General features: G+C 36.2%; 1 protein-coding gene across 4 annotated transcripts in view; it reads right to left on the bottom strand.

The window, feature by feature from the left end:
* Positions 1-23,567, bottom strand: part of ADK (adenosine kinase) — a 537,152-nt gene that overhangs the window by 82,898 nt on the left and 430,687 nt on the right. For all 4 annotated transcript variants that reach the window (XM_019626043.1, XM_019626068.1, XM_019626051.1 and 1 more), the window contains exons 8-9: positions 11,762-11,797; positions 2,520-2,634 (exon numbers count right to left, since the gene is read on the bottom strand). In XM_019626043.1, the coding sequence (XP_019481588.1) occupies positions 2,520-2,634; positions 11,762-11,797 (151 nt within the window). The remainder of the gene's footprint in view (positions 1-2,519; positions 2,635-11,761; positions 11,798-23,567) is intronic.

Genomic DNA, 23,567 nt, shown 5'->3' with positions numbered 1-23,567 from the left:
TCACTGGCGACTCACAGCAGCCCAGCTCCAGGTTGAGCTGTTGTTCACCTTCTTAGCTGTAGAGGGCAGTGTCACTGGCCCTCATGTGTGATCCGAACCAGGGCCCTGCTGCTCAGAGCTGGCGTCCCAAGCCAGCTCTTAACCAACACGCCACTTGGCTGGCCCTCTTTGACCCTTTTCAACCTTATATATTTAATTCAACAAAAATTTACTTTATATTCACTATAACATCTTCCTTCAAACCTTATTGATTTCCATCTCTGATCCAATACAACCCATACAGTCTGTATCAAAAATTAGGAAGTATAATTATACTTCCTTGTATTCATATATTGCTGTATATTAATTTTATTTCTGAGTTAGATCTTTAAGACTCATATCTTAAATTTCAGTGTTCAGTAGAGTATTGAATAAACACAAATGTAATAATTGCTACTGTTTATAATGATTAATTCAGTGATTGGTTTTAATCTTAAATTGAAAGATTTGTGTTTTGGCTTTAATGGTAGGTAGCATCATATTGACAATATTAATCATTTTAATCTATAAAATGTTTGTTAACTAGATGAAATTCCTATTCTATGAGTGCTATAAAATAGATGGCTGAGTAAAAACAGAAGTAAGGTTTTCCTTCTTTGGATTTAAAACTGAGGAAGTAACTTCTAGATTTTATTTGTTCATGGTTAGATAATTTTATTTGACACAGGTAAATAAAAATACATTTTATTTACCAAAATAAATAAATTGGTAAATAAATTTATTATAAATTTATTTATTTGGTTAAATAAAATGTATTTTATTTTCAGGACAGATATTTCTAGACTGAGACTATTTCTAAAATATCAAAGTAAATAAATTAAATCAAGGTGGATTTACTCAACTGAATTTTCATAAATCATCTTCTTGAAAATGAAATATTTTCTACTGAGATAGAAGGTAGGTATATTTATTAAAACAAAAAACTATAAAAGGTACATTTTTCACAGAAATGGAACAAACAATCCTAAATTTTACAAGGAACCACAAAATATCCTGAAAAGCTAAAGGAATCTTGAAAAAGAAGAACAAGTTTGGAGGCATCTAATACAGATTTCAAACTATATTACAAGATATAGTAATCAAAAGAGCTTTCTACTGGCATAAAAACAGACACACATAGTTCAATGGAACAAAACAAAAAGCCCAGAAATAAACCCACATATGTATGGTCAGTTGATTTATGACAAAGGAGCCATGAATATACACAATGGTTAAAGAATAGTCTCTTCAATAAATGGTGGTGGGAAAATTGGACAGCCACATGCAAAAGAATGAAGCTGGACCACTATCTTACAACATACACAAAAATCACCTCAAAATGGAGTAAAGCTTTGCAAGTAAGACTTGAAACCATAAAACTCTTAAAAGAAAAGGGGGTAAGTTCCCTGACATTGGTTTGGCAACAATTTGTTTTTTTGTTTTTTTTTTCTTTCATTTGACACCACAAGCAAAGACCACAAAAGCAAAAATAAACAAGTGGGGCCACATTAAACTAGAAAAAACTTCTGTACAGCAAAGGAAACCACCAAGATGAAAAGTCAACCTATGGAATGGGAGAAAATATTTGCAAATCATATATCTGATAAGGGGCTACTATCCAAGATATATAAAGAACTCATACAACTCAATAACAACAAAAAATCCAATTAAAATATGGATAGAAGATCTGAATGGACATTTTCCCAAAGAAGACATGTAAATGGCCAACAGATACATGCAAAGGTGCTCAATATCACAAATCATTAGGGAAATGCTAATCAAAACCACAATGATATATCACCTCACACCTGATACAGTGGCTATTATCAAAAAGACAAGAAATAAGTGTTGGCAAGGACATAGACAAAAGGGAACCCTTGTGTACTGTTGGTGGAAATGTAAATTGGTGTACCAAATATGGAAAAAAGTATGGAGTTTCCTCTACAAATTAAAAGTGGAACTACCGGGCCAGCCGAGTGGCTCAGTTGGTTAAGAGCTCGCTCAAGAGTTTGAGCTCTGAGCAACAGCGGTTCGAGTCCTGGCCCGAGCTGAGCATTTGATGGATGAATAGATAAAGAAAATGTGATATATATATATATATATATATATATATATATATATATGGTATATACAATGAAATATCATTCAGCCATAAAAATGAAGGAAATCTTGCCATTCGCAACAATAGGGATAAAACTTGAGGGCATTATGCTAAGTGAAATAAGTCAGACAGAGAAGAACAAATAATGTATGATCTCACTTCATGCAGAATGGAAAAAAACCCAAACTCATAGATACAGAGAGCAGACTGGTAGTTGCCAGTGGCAGCTGTGTGTGTGTGTGTGTGTGTGTGTGTGTGTGTGTGTGTGTGTGTGTATGTGAGCCAAATGAATGAAGGTGGTAAAAAGAAAAAAAACAAAACATCGTTTTGAATAAATTACAATAGAAAGAATATAGAATTTTGTTGTAAATATTAATCTCCACACAGTTTGCACATGTACCTGTAGCCATTATAGTGTCATCACTTCCTTGGGTGAAAACCACGACTCGCTGCCTCTTTGAGTTCACTTTTGGCAAAGCTTGTGTCTTTCTGGCTATCTCTTTAATGTCTTCAGTCTGTTAATAGAAAGAAAAAAACAAACAAAACTCAAAACCAGTATAATAAGGCGTCTCATGTTCAAAATAAGAGAGACTTGAACATCTATTAAGAGTTATTATTTAAAAATTTTAACCACATACAAAAGTAAATAGAATAGTACAATAACCTTCAAGGAGCCCACCATCAAGCTGTAACCACTTTAAATTTATGATATATCTTATTTCATCTATACCCTCATCCACCCACCTTTCATATTATTTTGAAGCAAATCCCAGATACTATATAATGTCATCTGTAAATGTTTTAGTATGTATCCCTGAACAATAACAACTTAAACACAACCACATAACTATTATCATATTTTAAAAAGTAAATAATAATCTCTTAATATCAGCAAATATCCAGTTAGCGCTCAAATTTCCAATAAAGGATTTGTAAACAGAAGACTATTGAATTATTTTAGAGGTTTAAAGAGTATAATTACGCTGACTCTGGAAATCATACAGTTGTTATAATCCCAAATTTTTCAAACAAATAAAATGAAAGAGATACTGTTTCCTACAGACTTTTTTTTAAAAGATAAAAAAAGTACAAATTATTCTAGAAACCCTGATGTTATTATTCATATCACACAGGCGATGAAGTTTTATATCGTAAATGTTCTTGACTTGAAATCTAACTCTTAAGCTACTGGTAGGATTTTTAGAATCATGTTTTCAACGATTTTAGATAACTTAAAAATCCATGTCTGAATTCAGTGAGCCTCTAAAACTGCCCACAGTTTGTGTTTGTTGGTTAGTACTTCTATCCCTGTGCAAACTCTCAAAAAGTTATGGAAAGAAAAACACATCCCAGAGGGGAAATGGATCTGAGTGGCATCAAGAAGTTAATTGGTATGACAACCTTTAGTGAAATACTCATGTTGGCTTGTTTCCTAAATATTTAAGAAATTACAGAGGATATAGGAAGCTGAGCTTCTACTAAACCTAACATGATAATTCCAGAGGACTGTTTCTTCTGAGAAGAATAGCCACTTTTGGGGGCCATCGCTGCTGACCTTTCAAACATGCTGACTGTTTCACTTTTGGTTGCTCATTTTAGAACAGAACTAAGCCTGCACTCGGATACGATGAGAAAAGAAATTCCCTCAGTTTTGAAGAAAGAGTCTTAGAAATGACTAGTTAAAAAAAAAAAAAGAAATTGTCACCCCAATAAATTTAATTAAAAAAAAGAAAAAAACAAATGACTAGTCACAGCTGAAAGGACCAAAAAATTGCCATATAATAACAATGTCTTCATTCTCTCAAATAAATGTATACAAATGCCTCACATATATTCTCCCAATCTCCTTACCACACATATATTTTTACAACTGTAGGATTTTTGCTTATGATTGAGTACGGTTCATATTTAATAAAGATAAGAGGCAAACTCCAGGAATAGAATCACTTCATCATCTTGGGAGCAACATCTTATGCATGTACGGATGCTTTTTAAATAGAGGTCTTTCTTCAAGGTGGTATAAGGAATAAATTAAGAATGAGATTCCACTATTATCTTCTACCAACCCTGCGGGAAGATATATTTTTTTTATGGAGCTTTGGTCACCTAATCAAAGAAAACTTTCTTATGTCTCAAATTAAATCTTATAAAACTGGCAATTCAAGATTGAAATAAACTTTCCAAATATAAAACATAAATCTTTACAGATGGTTACACTCTATCCCATTTGTATCCACATCCACAGTTCATACAAAACCTTGCTGTCTCTCTGGGATAACTGGCAGTGAGCACCAAATCTAAATTTCTCATGTGCCTTCCTTCAGGAGCCATTGTTTTGCCCTCAGTAGTTGATCCCCGTCTAGTATAAAAACTTGTCTTAAAACCTCAATTTTGTCTTCCCAAAGCTACATATTTCTAGGTTTGCAGTCACCCCCGCCCCCTGCCAGACTGCTTCTCCCTTATACCTGGGCTAACGTATCTTAACAGAATGATGAAATCACAAGGGATTTAGAGTACGGCACACTTGGATCTGTGTACCTTGAGCAGGTAAATAAAACTCTCTGAGGCTCCATTCCCTCATCTACCATACTAACAAAAGATTTATGGTAAAAGATGTTGGGAGAGCAGTGTGCTAAAATTAGTGGGCAAGAACCTGAAGATAATCAGGGTAGTATTTGCATAGTTCCAAAGTATGAGTATCTCCCCCTTAAGATACTTATTCATTACAAAAGGAATAATAATTATGTTACAGTGAGAAAGTTAACAGGTATCACTTTACCTCAGTGATTAAATTCAGTGATGCTAAATTTAGTAGGCAAAATAGGATATCTGCATTGTCCTAAAATATTGCTCCTAAGATATTTATTAACTAAAATGGGAAAATATTAACTTCACAGAGGATAAACTGCAAACACCACCACAACCCAGGGATCAAGGTTAACATCAGCAACAATAAGACATTGGGACATCATGTATGTCCCTGATACAATGCACTGAGAAGGGCATGTCGCTTCTGTGGTATTTCTGGCAAAAATGCATAACCTCAACCTAATTATGAGGAAATACCAGACAAACCCAACTTGAGGGAGATTCTACAAAATGACTGACAAGTACTCTTCAAAACTATCAAGATCATGAACAAGGAAGAGAGACTGTTGCAGGTAGGAAGAGACTAAGGAGACATGACGAACAAATGCAATGGATTTGATTCTGGAAAAGAAAAAGGAAATTAGAAGAAAAACTGTAGAAATCAGAATAAAAACAGAAGTTCAGCTATTGGTATTGTACCAATGTTAATTTCCTGAGTTTGATCACTATAGTTTGATCACTTAGTTATGTAAGAGGTTAAGATTAGGGGAAGCTAAGTGAAGGGTATCTGGGAACTCTACTATTTTTGCAAATTGTCTACGTCTAAAATTTTTCAAAATAAAAAGTTAAAAAGAACTGTTGTGAGGATGAAGGTAAGTGAAAGAGGTTAATTCCATGTTTAGCACATGCTAAGTACTCAATAAATAGTAATTTCTTTCTTCTAATGACAATCATTTTAATACTGTCCCAAACTGTCACATCCTGAGGTTGCCCCCAAATCTCCAGAAAGGGCCTCAAAAGTTTTCAGTATTGAGAATTCAATTATGGTCTCTAATTAGGGAGGAGAAAAAGGAAGGGAGGAGAAGACGTAGAAGGAAGCTCATACAATTTAGATACAAGCCATGTCTATAGCTCTGAAGTCCTCATTAAATCCCCACTACTCTAGCCAGTAGGTACTATCACTATATCTTCATTTTACAGATGAAGAAACTGAGTCATGTGGACATTAAGTAACTTCCTAAGGTCATAAGTACACTAGCTGGCGATGCCAGGTCCAGCACCCACAGAGTCTGACTCCAGGATTATACTCTTAACCACTATCCCAGGCTGCCCACAGATCATACTACTTCTATGAATTTTAGCAATGTGCTTTCTCTTGTTATGATGAAACTATAGCATGTTCATCCTAAATCATTTTCCTGCCACATTCACAAGTCTTTGCTGATCCTGTATTTAAGCTTGCTGGTTTTTTCCTTAATTATTCTGGCTTGTATTTTACCCTAGTGAATTCCAGGTTTTTTTCAATTTCAAGATACTTCTCATTTTCCAAGGTCATTTGAAAATCTAATCTCCTCTTCCGACACATTAGAATGTGAGAAAGAAAGATGTGTAGTTTATACAGTAAAGAGTACTGAACTTAAGAGAGCTGAACTCTGGTTGCAGCTCCATTATGGATTAGCTATGTGACCTTGTACAAGTCATGTAGCCTATTTTTTTAATCTGTTGAACTGACATGGCAATACATGCCCTACCTACCCTCAAAGGTTTGTGTGACTATTAAATGTACTGAAACGTTGAAAAACTTTGACGCATTTTATAAATGCCAATTAATGCTTTATCACTGGTGATCACCCACCTTAAATTTAGCATCGTCTTCCAAATTAAAGTACATCCTCTCTTACCTCCACTTTTAACAAGCAGGTGATGCAAATGTGAAACAATACTATCACCTCCACCTACCCCTACAGAATACCAACTGTGGTGCCCCCACACATTGCCCCACTGGGCCACGCCATTTTGTTTTGTTTTCCAAAAAAACCTCCTATAATAATTACGGTGTCCGCGTGCTGTGTCACTCCAGCTTTATCTCATCTTCCCTTTCTCCTCACTCACTCAAAGTCACACCGGCTTTCTGTCAGTTCTTGGCGCCCGTGGTACATGATGCTCGTTCTTGTTTGGAGGCCTGTGTACTCTTGTCCACTTTGTTTGAAATTTGTTTCCCTGTTTGTTTGTTTTGCTTTTTTTTTCTGTCATGGCTAGATATTCGTGTTTTTCCAAGTTTTACTACCTCAGACAGTTATTCCATGACCGTCGTATCCCAAACAGGATCCCCTCCCACGTTCTCTTTCCTAGTACACTCGCTGGTCATTTCTATTCCGTCCTTGGAGTCTATCAAAGTGTTAGGCAATAGCTAGTACTCAGGAAACACTTTTTTAAATGAATAAATGATTAAATGAAGAGAATGAGAAGACTGTCTCACCTGTTTCCTTTAGTCTCACTGTTTTAAAACTGTCCTCTTTTGGGACTCAGTCACCTAGGAAAGCAGCATTGTACTCTCTTAGCCAGCAGGACCTCACTTAGTATCTTATTTACAGAAACTCTGGGTGATATTCACTGCATTCTTTATATTTGTGAGGAACACATGAACCTCAGAAAAATCTTGAAGAATTCTTTGGGAATCCACAGGTCCTGAGTACTCTCTGTGGACTGTCTATCCAGTGCTGACCAACAGACCTCTGAGTGATGGTGCAGACATTTCTAGCTGCACTGTCCACTATGGTAGTCCCCAGCTTCACAGGCTAGAGCGCACTTGTCAGGCTGAGGAAATAAATTTTAAATCGTACTTAGTTTTAATTTAAATAGCCACATGTGGCTAGTGGGTGCCATACTGGATAGCACAATTCAATAATGCTTTCTCTTAGTGGTATAAGATGATAGAGTCATTATTGGTCTGAGAAAGACGACAAGTTTGCATCCTCTTGAGTAGAGTCGGGCTGTGGAGAGAGCTGGAAAATGGAAAAGGATAGCTTTGTTTCCTCTAGAGCAGCGGTTCTCAACCTGTGGGTCGCGAACCCTTTGGGGGTCGAATGACCCTTTCACAGAGGTTGCCTAAGACCATCGGAAAACAAAAAGATATTTACATTATGATTCATAACAGTAGCAAAATTACAGTTATAGAGTAGCAACAAAAATAATTTTATGGTTGAGGGTCACCACAACATGAGGAACTGTATTAAGGGGTCGCGGCATTAGGAAGGTTGAGAACCGCTCCTCTAGAGTCAGAAGAATTATATCTTGGACATATAAAACAAGGAAATTAAAATGTGTTGCTTGGAGTCAAAAGGAATAAATGACCCAGTAGAGATCAAGTGATGATTTCTCTTCATCACTTGGCACATACTCTATTGTACAGAGAATGAACATACAAAGAATATTTGTATTTTGGTTTTTGGAGGTATTTTCTTCACTTTAATTTAAATCAATTTTTTAATATAGCTTTTAAAAGGCTTCATAACGAAAACATACTTTTTTAAGTGCCTTATTTTTATTCAGATCCTAAAAATACAAACCTTTAATCAGTTCAGCTCAAGATAAGGTCGATTTAAAAACACATTGCAGTCTGAACTGATTTTCCAGAATAATAAAAGGCCTCATGAAACTTTTTTTACCCCAAGAATTGTCATTTTAAATTCTTAGCAGGTCTGTCATTTAAATCAGGCACTATGCAATTTTCTATCATATATATATATATATATATATATATATATATATATATCCTCTCTCTTCTGCTTTGTGCTCTGCCCAGCTTCAGTTTTTATCTCATTTTCCAGTGCCCTCCTAAGCTGCCTCTTCTTACTGAAAATTGCCCAATTCATTTCAAAGATTAAAGATTTTTTTTAAAGAAAGATTATCTAAAATTTGCAGAGAAGCTAACGAGGATATCATAAACAATGCCACAGAGGATACTTCCTGGTGAATAAACACTGGTTATTTTTAGAGGCATCTGGATTGGTCTATTAGCAGACAGATCACTGGTGGCAATACTCAGTGGCTTTGGGAACTGATTAGGATTTAAAATAGAAAATGAGGGTAGGACAGCTGAGCTGTTGCAAAGAAAAAAAAGCTCACCTTTCCTTTCTTTTAAATCTTTTAATTTCCCTCCTCTCATTCATGCCCCAAATTTAGAGGTAAAATTTAAGGTGGGAGTGATAAAACACAGATTCTGTCTAGTTCGTCACACTAGACTTAAGAGCACTGACACACTCCATAGACCTTGAGCTATTAAGATAATGTGATTTATTTTTGTTTGATTCTTTACAATACCAAGTTTTAAACCTGTTTTCATATAACTGGATAATGAACTTAAAAAAAACCCCAAAAATATTCATGGCATTTAAAAATCATTGAATTTCTCTAGATATCAGTTCATACATGGATTTTATTTTATTATTAATACTTACTTGAGGTTATTCTACTCATGGCTCTTATATATTCTGCCAGGCTTATAATACTTAGGGACCCCGTGAAGGGACACATTAAGACACTGTGTGCTTTATCCAATCTACCATAGCACTGTCAACATCACCCACAGAACAGTTTTGCTATGTCAGGAGGTAATAGGTATACTATTATAACCATCGCCACTTGGTTTGTATGCTATCACCAATCATGGCAGATTTATAGTAAAAAGAAATTCTAGAATCAATAAGTAACAACTAGTGGAAACATTAATATGGTGCTGGTTAGTAGAAAATAGAAAAAGTAGTTTGTTACTAAGACTGAATTTAAACCTGGCACACTCAAAGCATGTAGCTCAAGGGGGAAATAAAAGTATGAATTAGTCAGTCTTAATAAACTATTTTTAAAAAGTTATTATCTAGTACTATAGAATGATGATCATTTGGTATGTAACATGTTATATTTCTAAGCATCTACAAAACTGGTTACTTTCTAGATCCAAATTACATCTTTTTTTTCTTTTAAATTGGGGAATTGGGGGAGGGGAACAGCGCTGGGGAATCAGGGAAAGGGGAACAGACAAGTTGCTGTTGTTTTGTTCTTCAGTCTAGTTGTGGAGGATGTTGCTTCACTGGCCCAAGTTGGCACCATTATTGCGCTCTTCCCGGGCGAGGCACATCAGTCGCCGGCTTCTGGACAGCCACTCACTGCGGCTGCTGGCCGCTCACGCTGGCTGCTGACTGCACACGGTAGCCCATGGCAACCCACTGCAGCAGGAGCTGCAGCCAACGCTGACACTGGCGACCATGGCAGCCCAGCTCCAGGTAGAGCTGCTGTTCAGCATCTTAGCTGTAGAGGGCAGTGTCACTGGCCCTCATATGTGGGATCCGAACCGGGGCCCTCTGGCATCCCAAGCTAGTTCTTAACCAACACGCCACTCGGCCGGTCCACAAATTACATCTTTTTATGTTAGCACAGAAAACAGAATATAAATTTATGTCCTATATGCTTTTGTCTATGAAGAATTTTGATGTAACAACAGAGAATATCTCTGTTCATATTAAAATTTAACATCAGTGAAACTTTAAAACATGACTAAAAACATTTACTTATATCTCATGATCAAAACATTTGACTTTAAAATTGGCTATTCCCCTGATTACATTTAGTCCTGTATATCAATTGCCAGTTTGGAAAGTTACAAAGCAAAACTTAAATTAGATAAATAAATACTTGGTAATCTTTATTCTTTCTTCTACATGTGACTCAACCCTCTATGCATGAGAATACACACAGAAGAAAAAAAAAAGCAAATTCCCCCCAAATTATCATAGTTTCCAATAATCAAGTATTATGAGGCAAGGTTTCCTACCCTAATATGTTGTTTTCATGGGATCTCGAGAATAGAATACTTAAACAACATGTTCACTGTCTTCCTCCAAGAAGAGGAAGCTCTATGGTTGTCAAGTCCCATGACAGGGATAACATGCACATGAATTACTTTGTTGCTCGATAATGAATCTGCCTTTAGTATATTTAAATAGTTCCATCACAATTCATACACCTTTCTCTAAAGAGTTCAAAGCGAGCTTGCTAATATAGCCAATCAATGCTCACAGCTTCTCTAGACGGTAGACAATACTGAGTAGGCAAATAAAAAAGTTTCTACATTCAGCTCGAGTCAGATTATATTTTAAAAAATTACTGTGTGCAACACATCAAGTTGAGGTATAGAACACAGCATTCTACATAGTTCTGGCTCAATAAATATGGTAATCATCAAGCTCATAAACTCAGTTAATTCTGTCAGTTAATCTGGGCTCAATGTTTTCTAACAATCGATTGGAAGATGATATTCTGTAGATAAAAACATGGTCTTATCTGTTATCTTAATTTTGCCAACAAAAACCACATGGAGTTTTGAATTTTGACAGAATACCACTTTTATCAGGAAAATAGAATCAGGACCTAGAAATTAAAGCCAATTATCGATATTTAGTTTCAGGAAATGTATGTGTTTTAATACTGTCTCCACCCACCAAAAAAATAAAAGAAGAAAAAGAAGATTCAAACAGGAAGTTTATATGAGCAGGATTTAAATTAATCAGTTCCTAACAACTGTTAAGTACAACCTTTTGGAAATTAATTTGCATAATGATAATCTACATGTGATAAGGTTGAAATTATTTAAACGACATTGTATTTCACCATTTAGTCTTGCTCCACCACTGCTTTAGCAGTGAATCCTTATGAAATGTAATGCAGCTAATGAGGTAGCTTTTTAACTGAACAAACTGACAGGCCCCATATCTGCAGAGGCAGCTTGAAACCGTGCCCAACCTCTTGGCTTCCCAAGAGGCTTTTCAAAATTCAATAAATAACATCTGTAGGCGATGTTGGGTGCAGACCTAGCAGAGTGCGTCATAACACTGTGCTAGCAGAACAAAGAAACCATGACGACTGCCAAGTTTCCATGGCAACTGCTGCGAGGCTCTGAGAGTATAATAGCACATCAATCACTGTCCAAAAGAACTTCATTATCAGCTAGAAAAAACCTTTAGGATCTGTTTAGTGTGCAATTGTGGGTTAACTCACCTCAAAGCCTTGCTCTCTAGCAAAAGTGGCAGCTTCCTGAAATAAAAAAAAGAACAGTTAATTATAAAGTGCTAGGTAATGAAGAAATAATCCATTTTGAAACTCATTCCAACAGTCTTCTTTTTACACAATTATCTCAATATACCCACATAGTTCAATTTTTATTCTTACACCAAAAAGGATTTCTTTTTTCTCTGGCATAAAAAAAAAAAAAAAAAAGGGCAGCAGAATGTCAACACACTTCACAAGTTGGAATAAAGAAGATGTAGTGCATGTTTTTACTGTAGCTGTCACAGTGAGTTCAGGTGTTTTGACCCCAACAAAGAAAGACAATCATTTGAAAACTAGGGAACATGCTGGTGGTTATGTTTTTAATTAAAACAATACCTTTCAGAAAGCTCTTCTATAGAGAAGAATGTCTGCTAGTAAATGTACACATTCAGAAAAATCACCATTTTGTAATCTCTAATGAAATTTATTCAGGTAAGGATCATCAATGGATACTAAATTCATCAGGTGAAAAGATGATGGGGAACTGGGTATTCCACAGAATCAAAATATCACAGATTATATGCTGGTCACAGGGAGCCAAGTATCACTTTATAATGGAAGGATCAAGCTGTCATCACCTTCACCCAGCAATCGATCCTGTCATTGATTATCATTAATAGTGGGATCACCAAATATTCTGTGCCTTCTGTTATGATGCAGTGTAAAGTACACAGCATCTCCTATAAAGCTTTCTGACCAAAAATTTAAAACATGAATTAATCAAAACTTTAATTCATGAACTTGTAGTCCATAGGAAATATAGAGGATAGGAGGACAAGTTCAACGATACACTGAGAAAACAAATGGACAAATCCGTAAGGTAGGATATTCTACAGGATAAGTAGCTTGGTCTCTTCAATAAGTCAATGTCATGATAAAGTGGGGAGGGGAAAAAAATACCAAGAGCAATGTACAGGCCTTAACTGGATCCTGTTTTGAACAAACCAGCTATAAAAAACATTTTGGGGACAACTGGAGAAATTTGAATATGAAATGGGAATTTGATAATATTAAAAATTACCAATTTGATAAAAAAAAGTGCTCAATTTTTAGGGTTAATCATGAAGTATTTAGGGATAAAATGGCATGATATATATAATTTACTTTAGACTTCTTAAAAAAAGTGAAGTGAAAAGGGCAAAATGTTAACTATTAAATGTAGATGTATTCAGTATTTCTACTTTGTCTGTTTGAAAATTATTACAACAAACAGTACGAACAAACCCCTATTTTTCTTTGATACAAGATGACAAGGTAATAAAAGTTAAACATAAAAAAATAGTTAGAAAATTTTAATATACAATGTTTTTCTAGGTATTAAATATCTTAAGGGTGCAATCTGATGAATATTATAACCCTAATGCCCTTATAACAAGCTATCAAATGACAAAAACACATCTGTGCAACCAAATCCTTTCCCTTTCTTTACTCTTTGCTTTGTGCACATATTTTAATTTCAGGGCTGATACAGAAAATGGAGGCAATATTACTTTTCAACTCCACTTCTCTCTTGCAAATGAAAAAAAACTGCAGACAACTGTCAAGAGCCTCTACATCTTAACTTACATTCCTCCAAAATTATCTTTGCCAAGAGATATTAATAGAAGGATGGGATTTGAGCCCGAGTAGTGAGCAGATCCAACTCAACTAAAACGACTGCTGCACCAAACCATGTAAGGCAGAAAGTACAGTCAATGTCTCCAGCACAAATTTGGGTCCTATCTACATGTGAAAGAAAACACTGGGGAAAAAGTATGTATGTACTTATGGTCCAAAATACTAATAACATATATAGATTTAAAGAACCATTTTGAGGGTTTAAAAAGGTTGAAATGGATGACTACAGCTGAGCACTGAAGTTAACGGAAAATGATAAGTTGAAAGTACAACTCCTGAGGCTGTTCACTAGAGAAGCATAGGCTGATCGAATTAGCCTTAGTAACGTAGATTAAAAAAAAAAAGAATTATGTTCTTGACAATTGGTGCAAGCAAGGTTATCCTCTTTGACAATTTACTTACAATAGAATTTGGTACACCACAGAGTCAATAATATTTGCTGACTTAGATGTCAAGGAAAAGGATAAGGTTCAAAAGCTATCAGTGTAGTATTTTTCCAAGCTGTCCAATCCAAGAACTAACCACGATAATTCTTTTATGAAAAAGATAACTGAAAAGCTCTCCTAGAACTGCTTATGTATATGGAACTTCCAGGGGCATGAAAGAACCCCAGAGGCTTATCACACAAAGTTAATAAGAAGAACCTGTATGACTAAAGTTGCACTAAGGCACAAAAACTCAAAATTAACATACAGTAGTTATTATATTGCTTTTTCAATGTCCAGTTTTGCTCAAACAAATTTAAGAGGCAATTAATGGTGATCTGGTGTGGTACAGTAGAACTGACTAATTACAAGACACACATATAAATGTCAGGTCAGTATTCTTAAGGAAACCAGGCCCTAGGACACTTCCCCATCTGTAAACTATTCCAAGTGCCAACATATTTCTGACTGAGGAAGGACATGCTGAAGAAAAGTCAACTCACTTTTCTAGCTTAGCGCCCCCTCACACTGGCTTGCAGAGCTGTGCCCTATCACTGAAAAGCTAAGCACTTGTTCTGTGGCTTAAAAAGATCTTATCTCCTGACTTCCTCCCACCTTCCTTTGATCTTGGACTGGTGCCCCCAGTCACTCCATTAGAAGAGGCAGATGGCTCACATCACTGCAGACTTTCCCACCACTAACCTCTGATCTGAAGGTGTTTGTAGATACATTGATGGAAAAACATTTATTTTTTTTCCCTCTCAGCAAAACAAATAAAACAACACAGGGGAACAGTTTGACCCAGTTAGCATTTTAAGCAGAATTTTAGTCCTCAGATTCACTGCGTGAAGGGACAGAAAGGAAAGGCATTAAGTCAGAAAGGAGGGAAGAAAGCAGGTAGGCAGAGGAGTGAGGCACATTCCAAATATCAGGGGTAATTCCAAGTGAACTAACTGATCACGCTAAATTGAAAAGGACTTTTTAGTGTGCCTTTGCAGCAAAAGTGAGAAAAGAAAACAAGCAAGTCCCCATCTGTGCTGCCCCAGGGCGCCACGTACTGAGTTTCACAAATCTAATGAAGCAGTCAGGTTAAAATCCAACCTCAGAGTGGATGTGACATGTGGAGAACAGCGAGGTTAGAATAGAGAAGCAGGGCGGTTCCTAATGCAGGTGATTATCCATGTGATAATCATTATATTTACAGGCTTTCCATTTCAGATCTGACATCAAAAATCACAAAGAAGGAGGGATTAAGGAAATAAACAACCGACACGGAGGCTTTCCTGCTCCCTTGAGAATGTAGCACTTTCATTCATGCATGACAAGCAACAAAAGCAAAATCTAACAGTCCAAGGAAAGAGTATTTCTGAGAAGGCTGGATTTCACATTAACACTTCTTTCCATTTTGATAACTTTCACTATTATTCAGCTTCTCAGACAGGTCACATTCTCGGAATCAGTTCCCATCGTCGCCTCTGCTACACTACAGTATCATTTTTGGTTTACAATGAATGATCCTCACATAATATGTCTTTTACAACAACAAAGTCATTTTTTTCCTTCCTGGAATTGAGTGTTGTGAATAAAATGACATATAATTAAAGTCTTAGGCTCTCATCTACACCACGCTATTTAAGATCTGCAGTAGGCTTACTGCTTCGCCAACCAGGCTAAAAGGGTGCTAGTGAAACAATAACCAAGCATAGTTTTTAAAATTGGAGTAAAAAAAAAAAAAGCTGAAATTCATGATTAATGAAAACTATGGAATCCTTACATTAAGAGCTATTTAAAGCAAGCCATTCTTAAAAAAGCACATCCTCAGATTATACAGGAAGGAAAGGAGAAACTTAAGTGCTTGTTTATATATATGTATGAAAGACATCTATTTCCTTTACAGTAGTTTCCCCCTTATCCACAGTTTAGCTTTCCGTGGTTTCAGTTACGTGTGGCCAGTGGCGCTCCAAAAATATTAAATAGAAAATTCCAGAATTAAACAATTCATTAGTTTTAAATTGAACACCGCTCTGAGTAGTGTGATATCTTGCACCGTCCTGCTCCATCCCACCCAGGTGTGAATCATCCCTTTGTCTACCTTATTGATGGTGTATACACTACCTCCCATTAATTACTTGGTAGCCATCTTGGTTATCAGATCAACTGCCATAGTACCACAGCGCTTGCATTCAAGTAACCCTTATTCCACTTAATAATGCCACAATCACAACTGTTATTATAGTAATATTATTATAATTGTTCTATTTTATTATTAGTTATTGCTGTTAATCTCTTCCTAATTTATAAATTAAATTTGTCGTAGGTATGTAGGTATAGGAAAAAACACAGTATATATTACCTAGTATACACATTTGATATGATTCATGGTTTCAAGGCATCAACTGAGGATCATGGAACATATCACCATTAGATAAGGGGAAACGACTGCATTCAACTGAGGAGGAAACTATTTTCTCTGCATTTTGTCTGATAACATCCCAGTTTTAACTTATAAAGTAGAATTATCTGTAATCAATATTAATCTAAAACCATAACATCCATATTCTTATTTCAATTCTAATTATTTGTTATTAGTTATATAGAAATACAAATGGTGTGTAGATTGGCTTTGCATCCTGGATTGCCAAATTTACGTACTAGTTGTAGGGGCTATTATTTTGCTTCTGTAAAGAAAGGTAGCTTTCTATGTTCCTGCTAACCATATCATAATGTTATTTTGAGAAGTTAGCAAATGCCTTAAAAAAAATCAACTATCTTATTTCCAGGGTAATAAGAAGGGTATAGCTAATTACCGACACTACCCATAGCTCATAGCTCTTGCCCTCCCACTTCCATATGTTATACGACTCACTCTTTAGTCTCAAATATGAGGGTTTCTGAGCACAGGCTGAAACTTCATGGACTGAAACAAAAACGAAGAAGGTCCAATTTAGGACCAAAGAACGGTAACTTTTTTTTTTTTTTTAAGATTTTTATTGGGGATTTGGGGAAGGGGAACAGACAAGTTGCTGTCCTTTTTGTTCTTCAGTCTAGTTATGGAGGACGTTGCTTCACTGGCCCATGTTGGTATTATCATTGCGCTCTTCCTGGCTGAGGCAGATCGGTCACTGGCCACTGGACAGCTGCTCATGGCGGCTCTTGGCAGCTCACGCTGGCTGCTGGCCACTCATGGTAGCTTATGGCAGCCCACTGCAGCTTCACTGCAGCCTACACCGTCACCGGTGACTCATGGCAGCCCAGCTCCAGGTCGAGCTGTTGTTCACCATCTTAGCTGTAGAGGGTGCAGCATCACTGGCCCTCATGTGGGATCTGAACCGGGGCCCTGCTGCTCAGAGCTGGCATCCCAAGCCCACTCCTAACCAACACGCCACTTGGCCGGCCCAAGAATGGTAACTTTTGACTATCCACAGAAAGCAACCCATTCATCCAAAACAAAGTACTTTTTCTCCAATGCAAGGAGGAAGCAGAAAATTCATTGGGAATCCCCATTGTCCTCACTCAAGTCATCCAAGTCCAGAGCTTTGGGGGAAAACCAAGGGAGAATGAAGCCACCAAAACAGTTCTGTTTTACTCTGTTCATCTCTCTATCCAATAAGTTTTTAACCCCCTAAGTATAGTTTTAGGATAACAGATACTGTTATCTTACAGGTATACCACTGCTATAGCTATTGCCAACCTTATAATGTCATTAGACTTTGACTCAATAGTATTTGAAACGATACTGTAAATCCAAAATGGTGTGGTGTAGACGAGAGTCTAAGACAGAATGTTATCTACCTGTCTCTCTATAAATCTATGTATAAAAATCTCTATAACATAAAATTCATATATTTTTATACATTGAGATGTATAATGCTCTCTTGAAAAGGCTTTAAATGCAAGACAATACCTATTGGGAGGCAGTTACAGGCAAATGGGAAGACTACAGGGCTTAGAATAAGAAGACCTACACTAAAGGTCACAATTTTATAGCTCCTCTGTTATGTAATCTTGAGCAAGTCACTCAATGTATCAGTTTATGTCAATGAAATTGAAGCCAATCATATCTATTTCACTGGACTGTTGCTAGGAATAAATGAAATATTTAGTGTGAAACTGTAAAATCATTTTGCCTATTGAATTCAAGCTCTTGGTAAGATCTCCAGATAGTTTAAGCAAATGAGTTCCAGAGCACCTACAGTGCATTCAATGATTTGTCCTTTATATGGATCATATGTACAGTAGGCAGCCTCCAAATTGGCTCCCAATGATCTCTGACTGCTAGTATTCTAATCCTTATACAATTCTCTCCCCCTGAGTATGGGCTGGACCTAGTGTCTCGCTTCTAACAAATATATGACAAAAGTGATGGAATGTTTTGTTCAACCATCCTCTTGCTCACATGCTCTCTTTCAGCTCTCACTCTAGGGGAGTGTTGTAGGTACTCCTCTACCCCTCTGAAGAGGCCCATAGCTAACAAGCAGTGACAATCTGAGGCTTGCCAATAGCCATGTGAGTGAGTTTGGAAGTGGATCCTCTCTCAGCAGCGATATGACTACAGCCCTAGCTGACATTTTTTTTATGTATTTTTAAAATTTTTTATTGGGGAATTGGGAAAGGGGAACACTGTGTTTGTCCAGGACCCATCAGCTCCAAGTCAAGTTGTTGTCCTTCAATCTTAGTTGTGGTGGGCGCAAGCTCAGCTCCAAGTCCAGTGGCTGCTTTCAATCTACTTGCGGGGGTGGGGGGTGGGGGGGGGCAGAGGTAGTCCACCATGCCATGTGGGAGTTGAACCGGCAACCTTGTTGCACACTGAGCCATCAGGCTGCTTCCGCCGCCACCCATAGGCAGCTCGCTGCTGCTCAGATAAAGGTGCCATGGTCAATCTTAGTTGCAGGGGCAGGGCACAGCCTACCATCCCATACGGGTGTCTAACCGGCAACCTTGCTGCTAAGAGCACGCGCTCTCACCAGCTTAGTGGCAGCTCAGCTGGGGCGCAGAGCACTGGCCAATGTGGGAATTGAATCAGAGACCCTGTTGCACAGAGCTCACACTCAACCAACTGAGCCACTCAGCTGGCCCCTGACATTTTGGTCATAGCCTTATAAAAGACTGAGTCAGAGGCACCAAGCTAAGCTGTGCCTGGATTCCCTATTCACATTTTATATGTGAGGAACCCAAGTTTTAGAGAGGTTAAATAACATGGCCAAATTCAGATATTTTCTCATTCAGATTATGTTAATCCTTAAAAAAAAATCCTCACAAAACCAAAGCAAGCATGGTCAACAGATCAATCACAGGGTGAGCAAAATATGGAAAGATAATTTAGATACATACTATCTAAATGTTTTATATAATTGATTATGGTTAATGCTTTCTTCAACACAGATATATTATCTGGGATATATTATTGTTTGCCCAAAATTCATTTTTTTGGCATCAGGTTTAGTTTTAATTTACTATGTCCTTTGTTATTCTGAAGCAGTAGTTACCTGAGATCAGGGAGTAAGATATTTAAGTGCTAGAATCTCTGGGTAAGAAAAATATTATTGAGTCAATGTCTAATACCATTATAAGGCCCGCAACAGCTGTAGCAGTGATATACCTCTAAGTCATGCTGATATTTAATGATAAAGAACTACCTGCTATTTATTTGTTTTCATACAATTTATCATAAAAGATGTAGCTTAAGCCTGTAAATATTTCTTCATGCTGTCCTTCAGACTAGGAATTTTCCTTATGCTTTCTACAAAATCATTTATATACTTTCTTATGAGACTGCATTAGTGTTATACTATTTTTGATATAATACTATTTCTGATGAGAAAAAGTTTTAAATTTGTAAATAATGTAAATGAAGACTAGAGAAAATCATTAAGTCAAATATGAGCCTGGGAACCCCTTTGAAAAATAAGTTTCATTCACGAAAATATCTGTACTGGCTTTTCCAAGGAATATAACATACAACTTTTTGGAGATTTTCAATCTGTGCTGTGACATTTATTACCATATGCTTCCTGTCTGCAGAATACTGAATAGAAATATTATTTAACATTTATTGAGTGCCAAAAAAAATCTGTGGGGCAATGTATAAGCTATAAAGACACTTATGGCCCCTATCCAATAGGTTTATAATAAAAATTAGATAGACAGTACATAAATTATACCTCAATAAACGCAACTGAAAAAAACATTAGGCAGCCAAAACACAAGCCAAAAAAATTAGGTTTACTTTAGAATGTATTTAATCCTTCTACGCAATGATTTATTAACTGATATGTCTACTCTAGGAAGAAGAGTTGTTCATTCCCACCTTTAAGCATATTTAATAGTAGTAACTCAAGGAAAACAAAATTAGAAAAAGTACTTCATTAAAATTTGACTGATTACCTATTTGGGCTAACTTCTAGAACCAAAGTTTTTCAGTTACTGAAAAAAGAGAAGGGATGATGGCATAAGAAAATTCTCTGGGTAGTAGGCCTTTTATTGGGTATTTTATTTTCATTTTTAATAAAATAAAAGGTGCTTGGCACAAAGGAATCATTAAACGATTGTCGATTTTCTTTCTCATTTGATTTTATTGATCATAAGAATCCCACAAAATAGATATTTTTTCAGTTTTTCACAGATGAAAATCTGAAGGTTCGGAGAGATTAAAGTATGTCTAAGACCATATAACAGGTAATTGTTAGAACTGGCATTTCGATCTGAGGCTTTCTGAATGGTCTGTGCTGGTTCCATGACTGATGAACTCTTTTAGCTTTTATATGTCTGAAAAAGTCTTTATTTCATTTCCAGTTTTGAAAGATATTTTTGCTGGGTATAGAATCCTAGGTTGTCAATTTTTTTCTTTCAGTGCTCCAAGGTCTATCTTGCAGTTTTTTTCAGATGATAGAACTGCTGTCATTCTTATCTTTGTACCTCTGTATATAATGTGTCTTTCAAAAAAAACTGGCTGCTTTTAAGGCTTTTTTCCTTATCATTGATTTTATGCAATTTGATGATGTTCTTTGGTATAGTTATTTCCTTGTTTCTTCTGTTTGTGATTTGTTGAGCATCTTGGATTTGCAGGTTTATAGATTTTATCAAATTTGGAACAATGTCAGCCTTTATTACTTTAAATATTTCCCCCTCCCTCTTCCTCTAACTCTAAATATATATAATTGAAGTTGTCACACTGTTTACTGTTTTTTGTTGTTGTTGTTTTTTTCCCTCAGTGCTTATTTTGAATAGCTTCTGGTATGTTTTCAAGATCACTAATTACTATTTTTTCTTCTTCAGTGTCTAATCTCATTCAGCACGTTTTTTACTTTTAGATGTTGGATTTAAAAAATATTTTCCATCTCTCTCCTTACAGGCTTATCCTTTCCTATACCTTCTTGAAATATAGAACATATTTAGAAATGCTAATCCTTGTCAACTAATCCTAACATCAGAGGCATTTTTGAATCTATTTCTATTGATTGATGTTTTTCCGTATTATGGGTTGTATTTTCCTGCTTCTTTGCATGCCTAATAATTGTGACTGAATGCCAGATATCAATTTTATGTTTTTGAGTCCTGGATCTTTTTTGTGTTTCTCTCTATATTTTTGAGGTTTATTCTAAAATTCAGTTAGGTTACCTGAAAACATTTTGGTCCTTTCCAGGCTATTTTTAAGTTTTGTTCAGTGACATGAGAGTAACCTTTAATCTAGAGCTAATTTGGAATCCTACTGATATAATATCTTTTTGAGTACTAAATAAAATGTCCCATTTATTAGAGGTTTCCCCACTCTGGCTATTGGGGACACAAGCTATTATCAGTCTTGTGTGAGTTTGGGGAATAGTCTGCCAAGGTTTTAACTTTGGCCTTGAATGGTTTCCTCACATACATGTGCTGATCAGTATTCAGCTGAAGCCTCACGGGACCTTCTGTAGATATCTAGCTGTGTGCTCTGTTTCTCTGTAGCTCTCTCTTCTCTGGTATTTTCTCTTGCAAATTCTAACCATCTAGCCTTTTTAAATTCTTAACTCTTTCAATTCAGTTGGACCAATGGGTTTGGGATCTCCCTTCCTGCACTGAAGACTGGCCACTCTGTTTAAGCAGAACACTATGGTGATTGTAAGGATTCCCCTCATCTGTTTCCCTTCTCTCAAGGATCACCGTCCTGTGTTGCCTGTTGTCTAGTGTCTTGAAACTGGTGTTTTATATATTTTGTCTAGTTTTACATTGTTCAAGGAAGAAAGATAAATCTGGCCCCTCTTACTTCATTACTTTCAGCAGAAGTTCAGTGTGGATCCATCTTAAAGTATAGATCCTAAACTATCCTGGCACATTCAACAAATCTCTATTTACTGGTTAAAAAAAAAAAAGCCTATCTATCAGGGTAAAGATAAGACATATTGACAATTTATCTTAAGCATCTCATACATTGCTTTTTATATCTTATTGTACAAAGTATATAGTTCCTTTATTTATAACTGCTGCAATAAATCACAAACATGTTATTTTACCAGCAATCTATATTTGAAACCCTCTGAAGAATAACGCTACTCAGTTCTAAACCCTCTCTTACTGTATATAGCCTATGTTTTTGCCATTTTCCTTGTGTTTTATCTTACTAACTAGAAAGCTCTAGAAAGCTAAAAAACCAAAAACCAACAACCAACAACTTTCCCTTTTTCTCTTGGTCCTTTCTTTGAACAAACAGAGGGATCTACTACAATATGATCAAGACGGATCAGCAGCCTGCAGGACAAATTCAGCTCACCACTTTTTTTTTCCCTAGAGAGAATTTTTATGAGTTTATGTGAGCCAAAATGATGACAATTGTCAGGAAGCAATATCTCAAATGCTCCTACCTGGTTTTATAAATAAAGTTCTATTGAAACACAGCAATGCACATTCATTTACATATTATCTATGTTGCTTTCATGCTATCACAGCAGAGTTGAATAGTTCAACAGAGAGCATACTACCTGGACTTTTACAAAGAAAATTTAAAAGTAATACAATAATGCCAACTCTTGCATTGTGCTATTAGTAGGGTTATTTATAAGTTTCAAAACAGACCTATTTCTTCTGTATTGAGTCACCAATGAAGAACTGAGTTACCAGAGAGTAAAGGGGGTGGAGGGTGGTAGAAGAGGGAAAAGGGGATCAAATATATGGTGATGAAAGGAGAACGGATTCTATGTGGTGAAAACTCAATGCAATAGATAGATGATGTATTATAGAAAAAAAACCTGAAGGCTCCATGGAGAGCAGGGTCCAGCCTGCTAGCTTTAAGGTAAGTAAAAATGTATATCTTTTGAGCGGTCTCATTTTTTCATCCACCGGAAAAAAAAAAAAAGAAATCTAAAACCCAAACCAGTTATGTTAGAAAGACAGTAAAAAACAACATAAATAACTAAAGTTGATGAGTTTAGATGCATGGTTAGGTGGCACAATGAAAACAGCATTACTGACCACTACTAAACGTAAGTAAAAAAGAGAAACAGAAGACCTCAAATGAGGAGAGATCAGCATTCTTGTTAAGTGTCTCTCTAATCATTCCTTTCCCTCAGTTCAAATGTGCACCAATGTCCTTTATATTTTCTGTATTCCATGCACAGTGCTTCCCAAGTTGTCAGGGTGTACTAATCACTGACACTATAAATCCCACCCGCCAGGCCATTCTAATGGCCCTAATTTATTCTAGTATGCAATATTAACTCTTAAAAAATAAGGTAAAAAAA

This window comes from Hipposideros armiger, unplaced genomic scaffold, assembly GCF_001890085.2.
Source record: "Hipposideros armiger isolate ML-2016 unplaced genomic scaffold, ASM189008v1 scaffold_15, whole genome shotgun sequence".
Taxonomy (NCBI): domain Eukaryota; kingdom Metazoa; phylum Chordata; class Mammalia; order Chiroptera; family Hipposideridae; genus Hipposideros; species Hipposideros armiger.
This window is presented reverse-complemented; position numbering and strand designations above follow the sequence as displayed.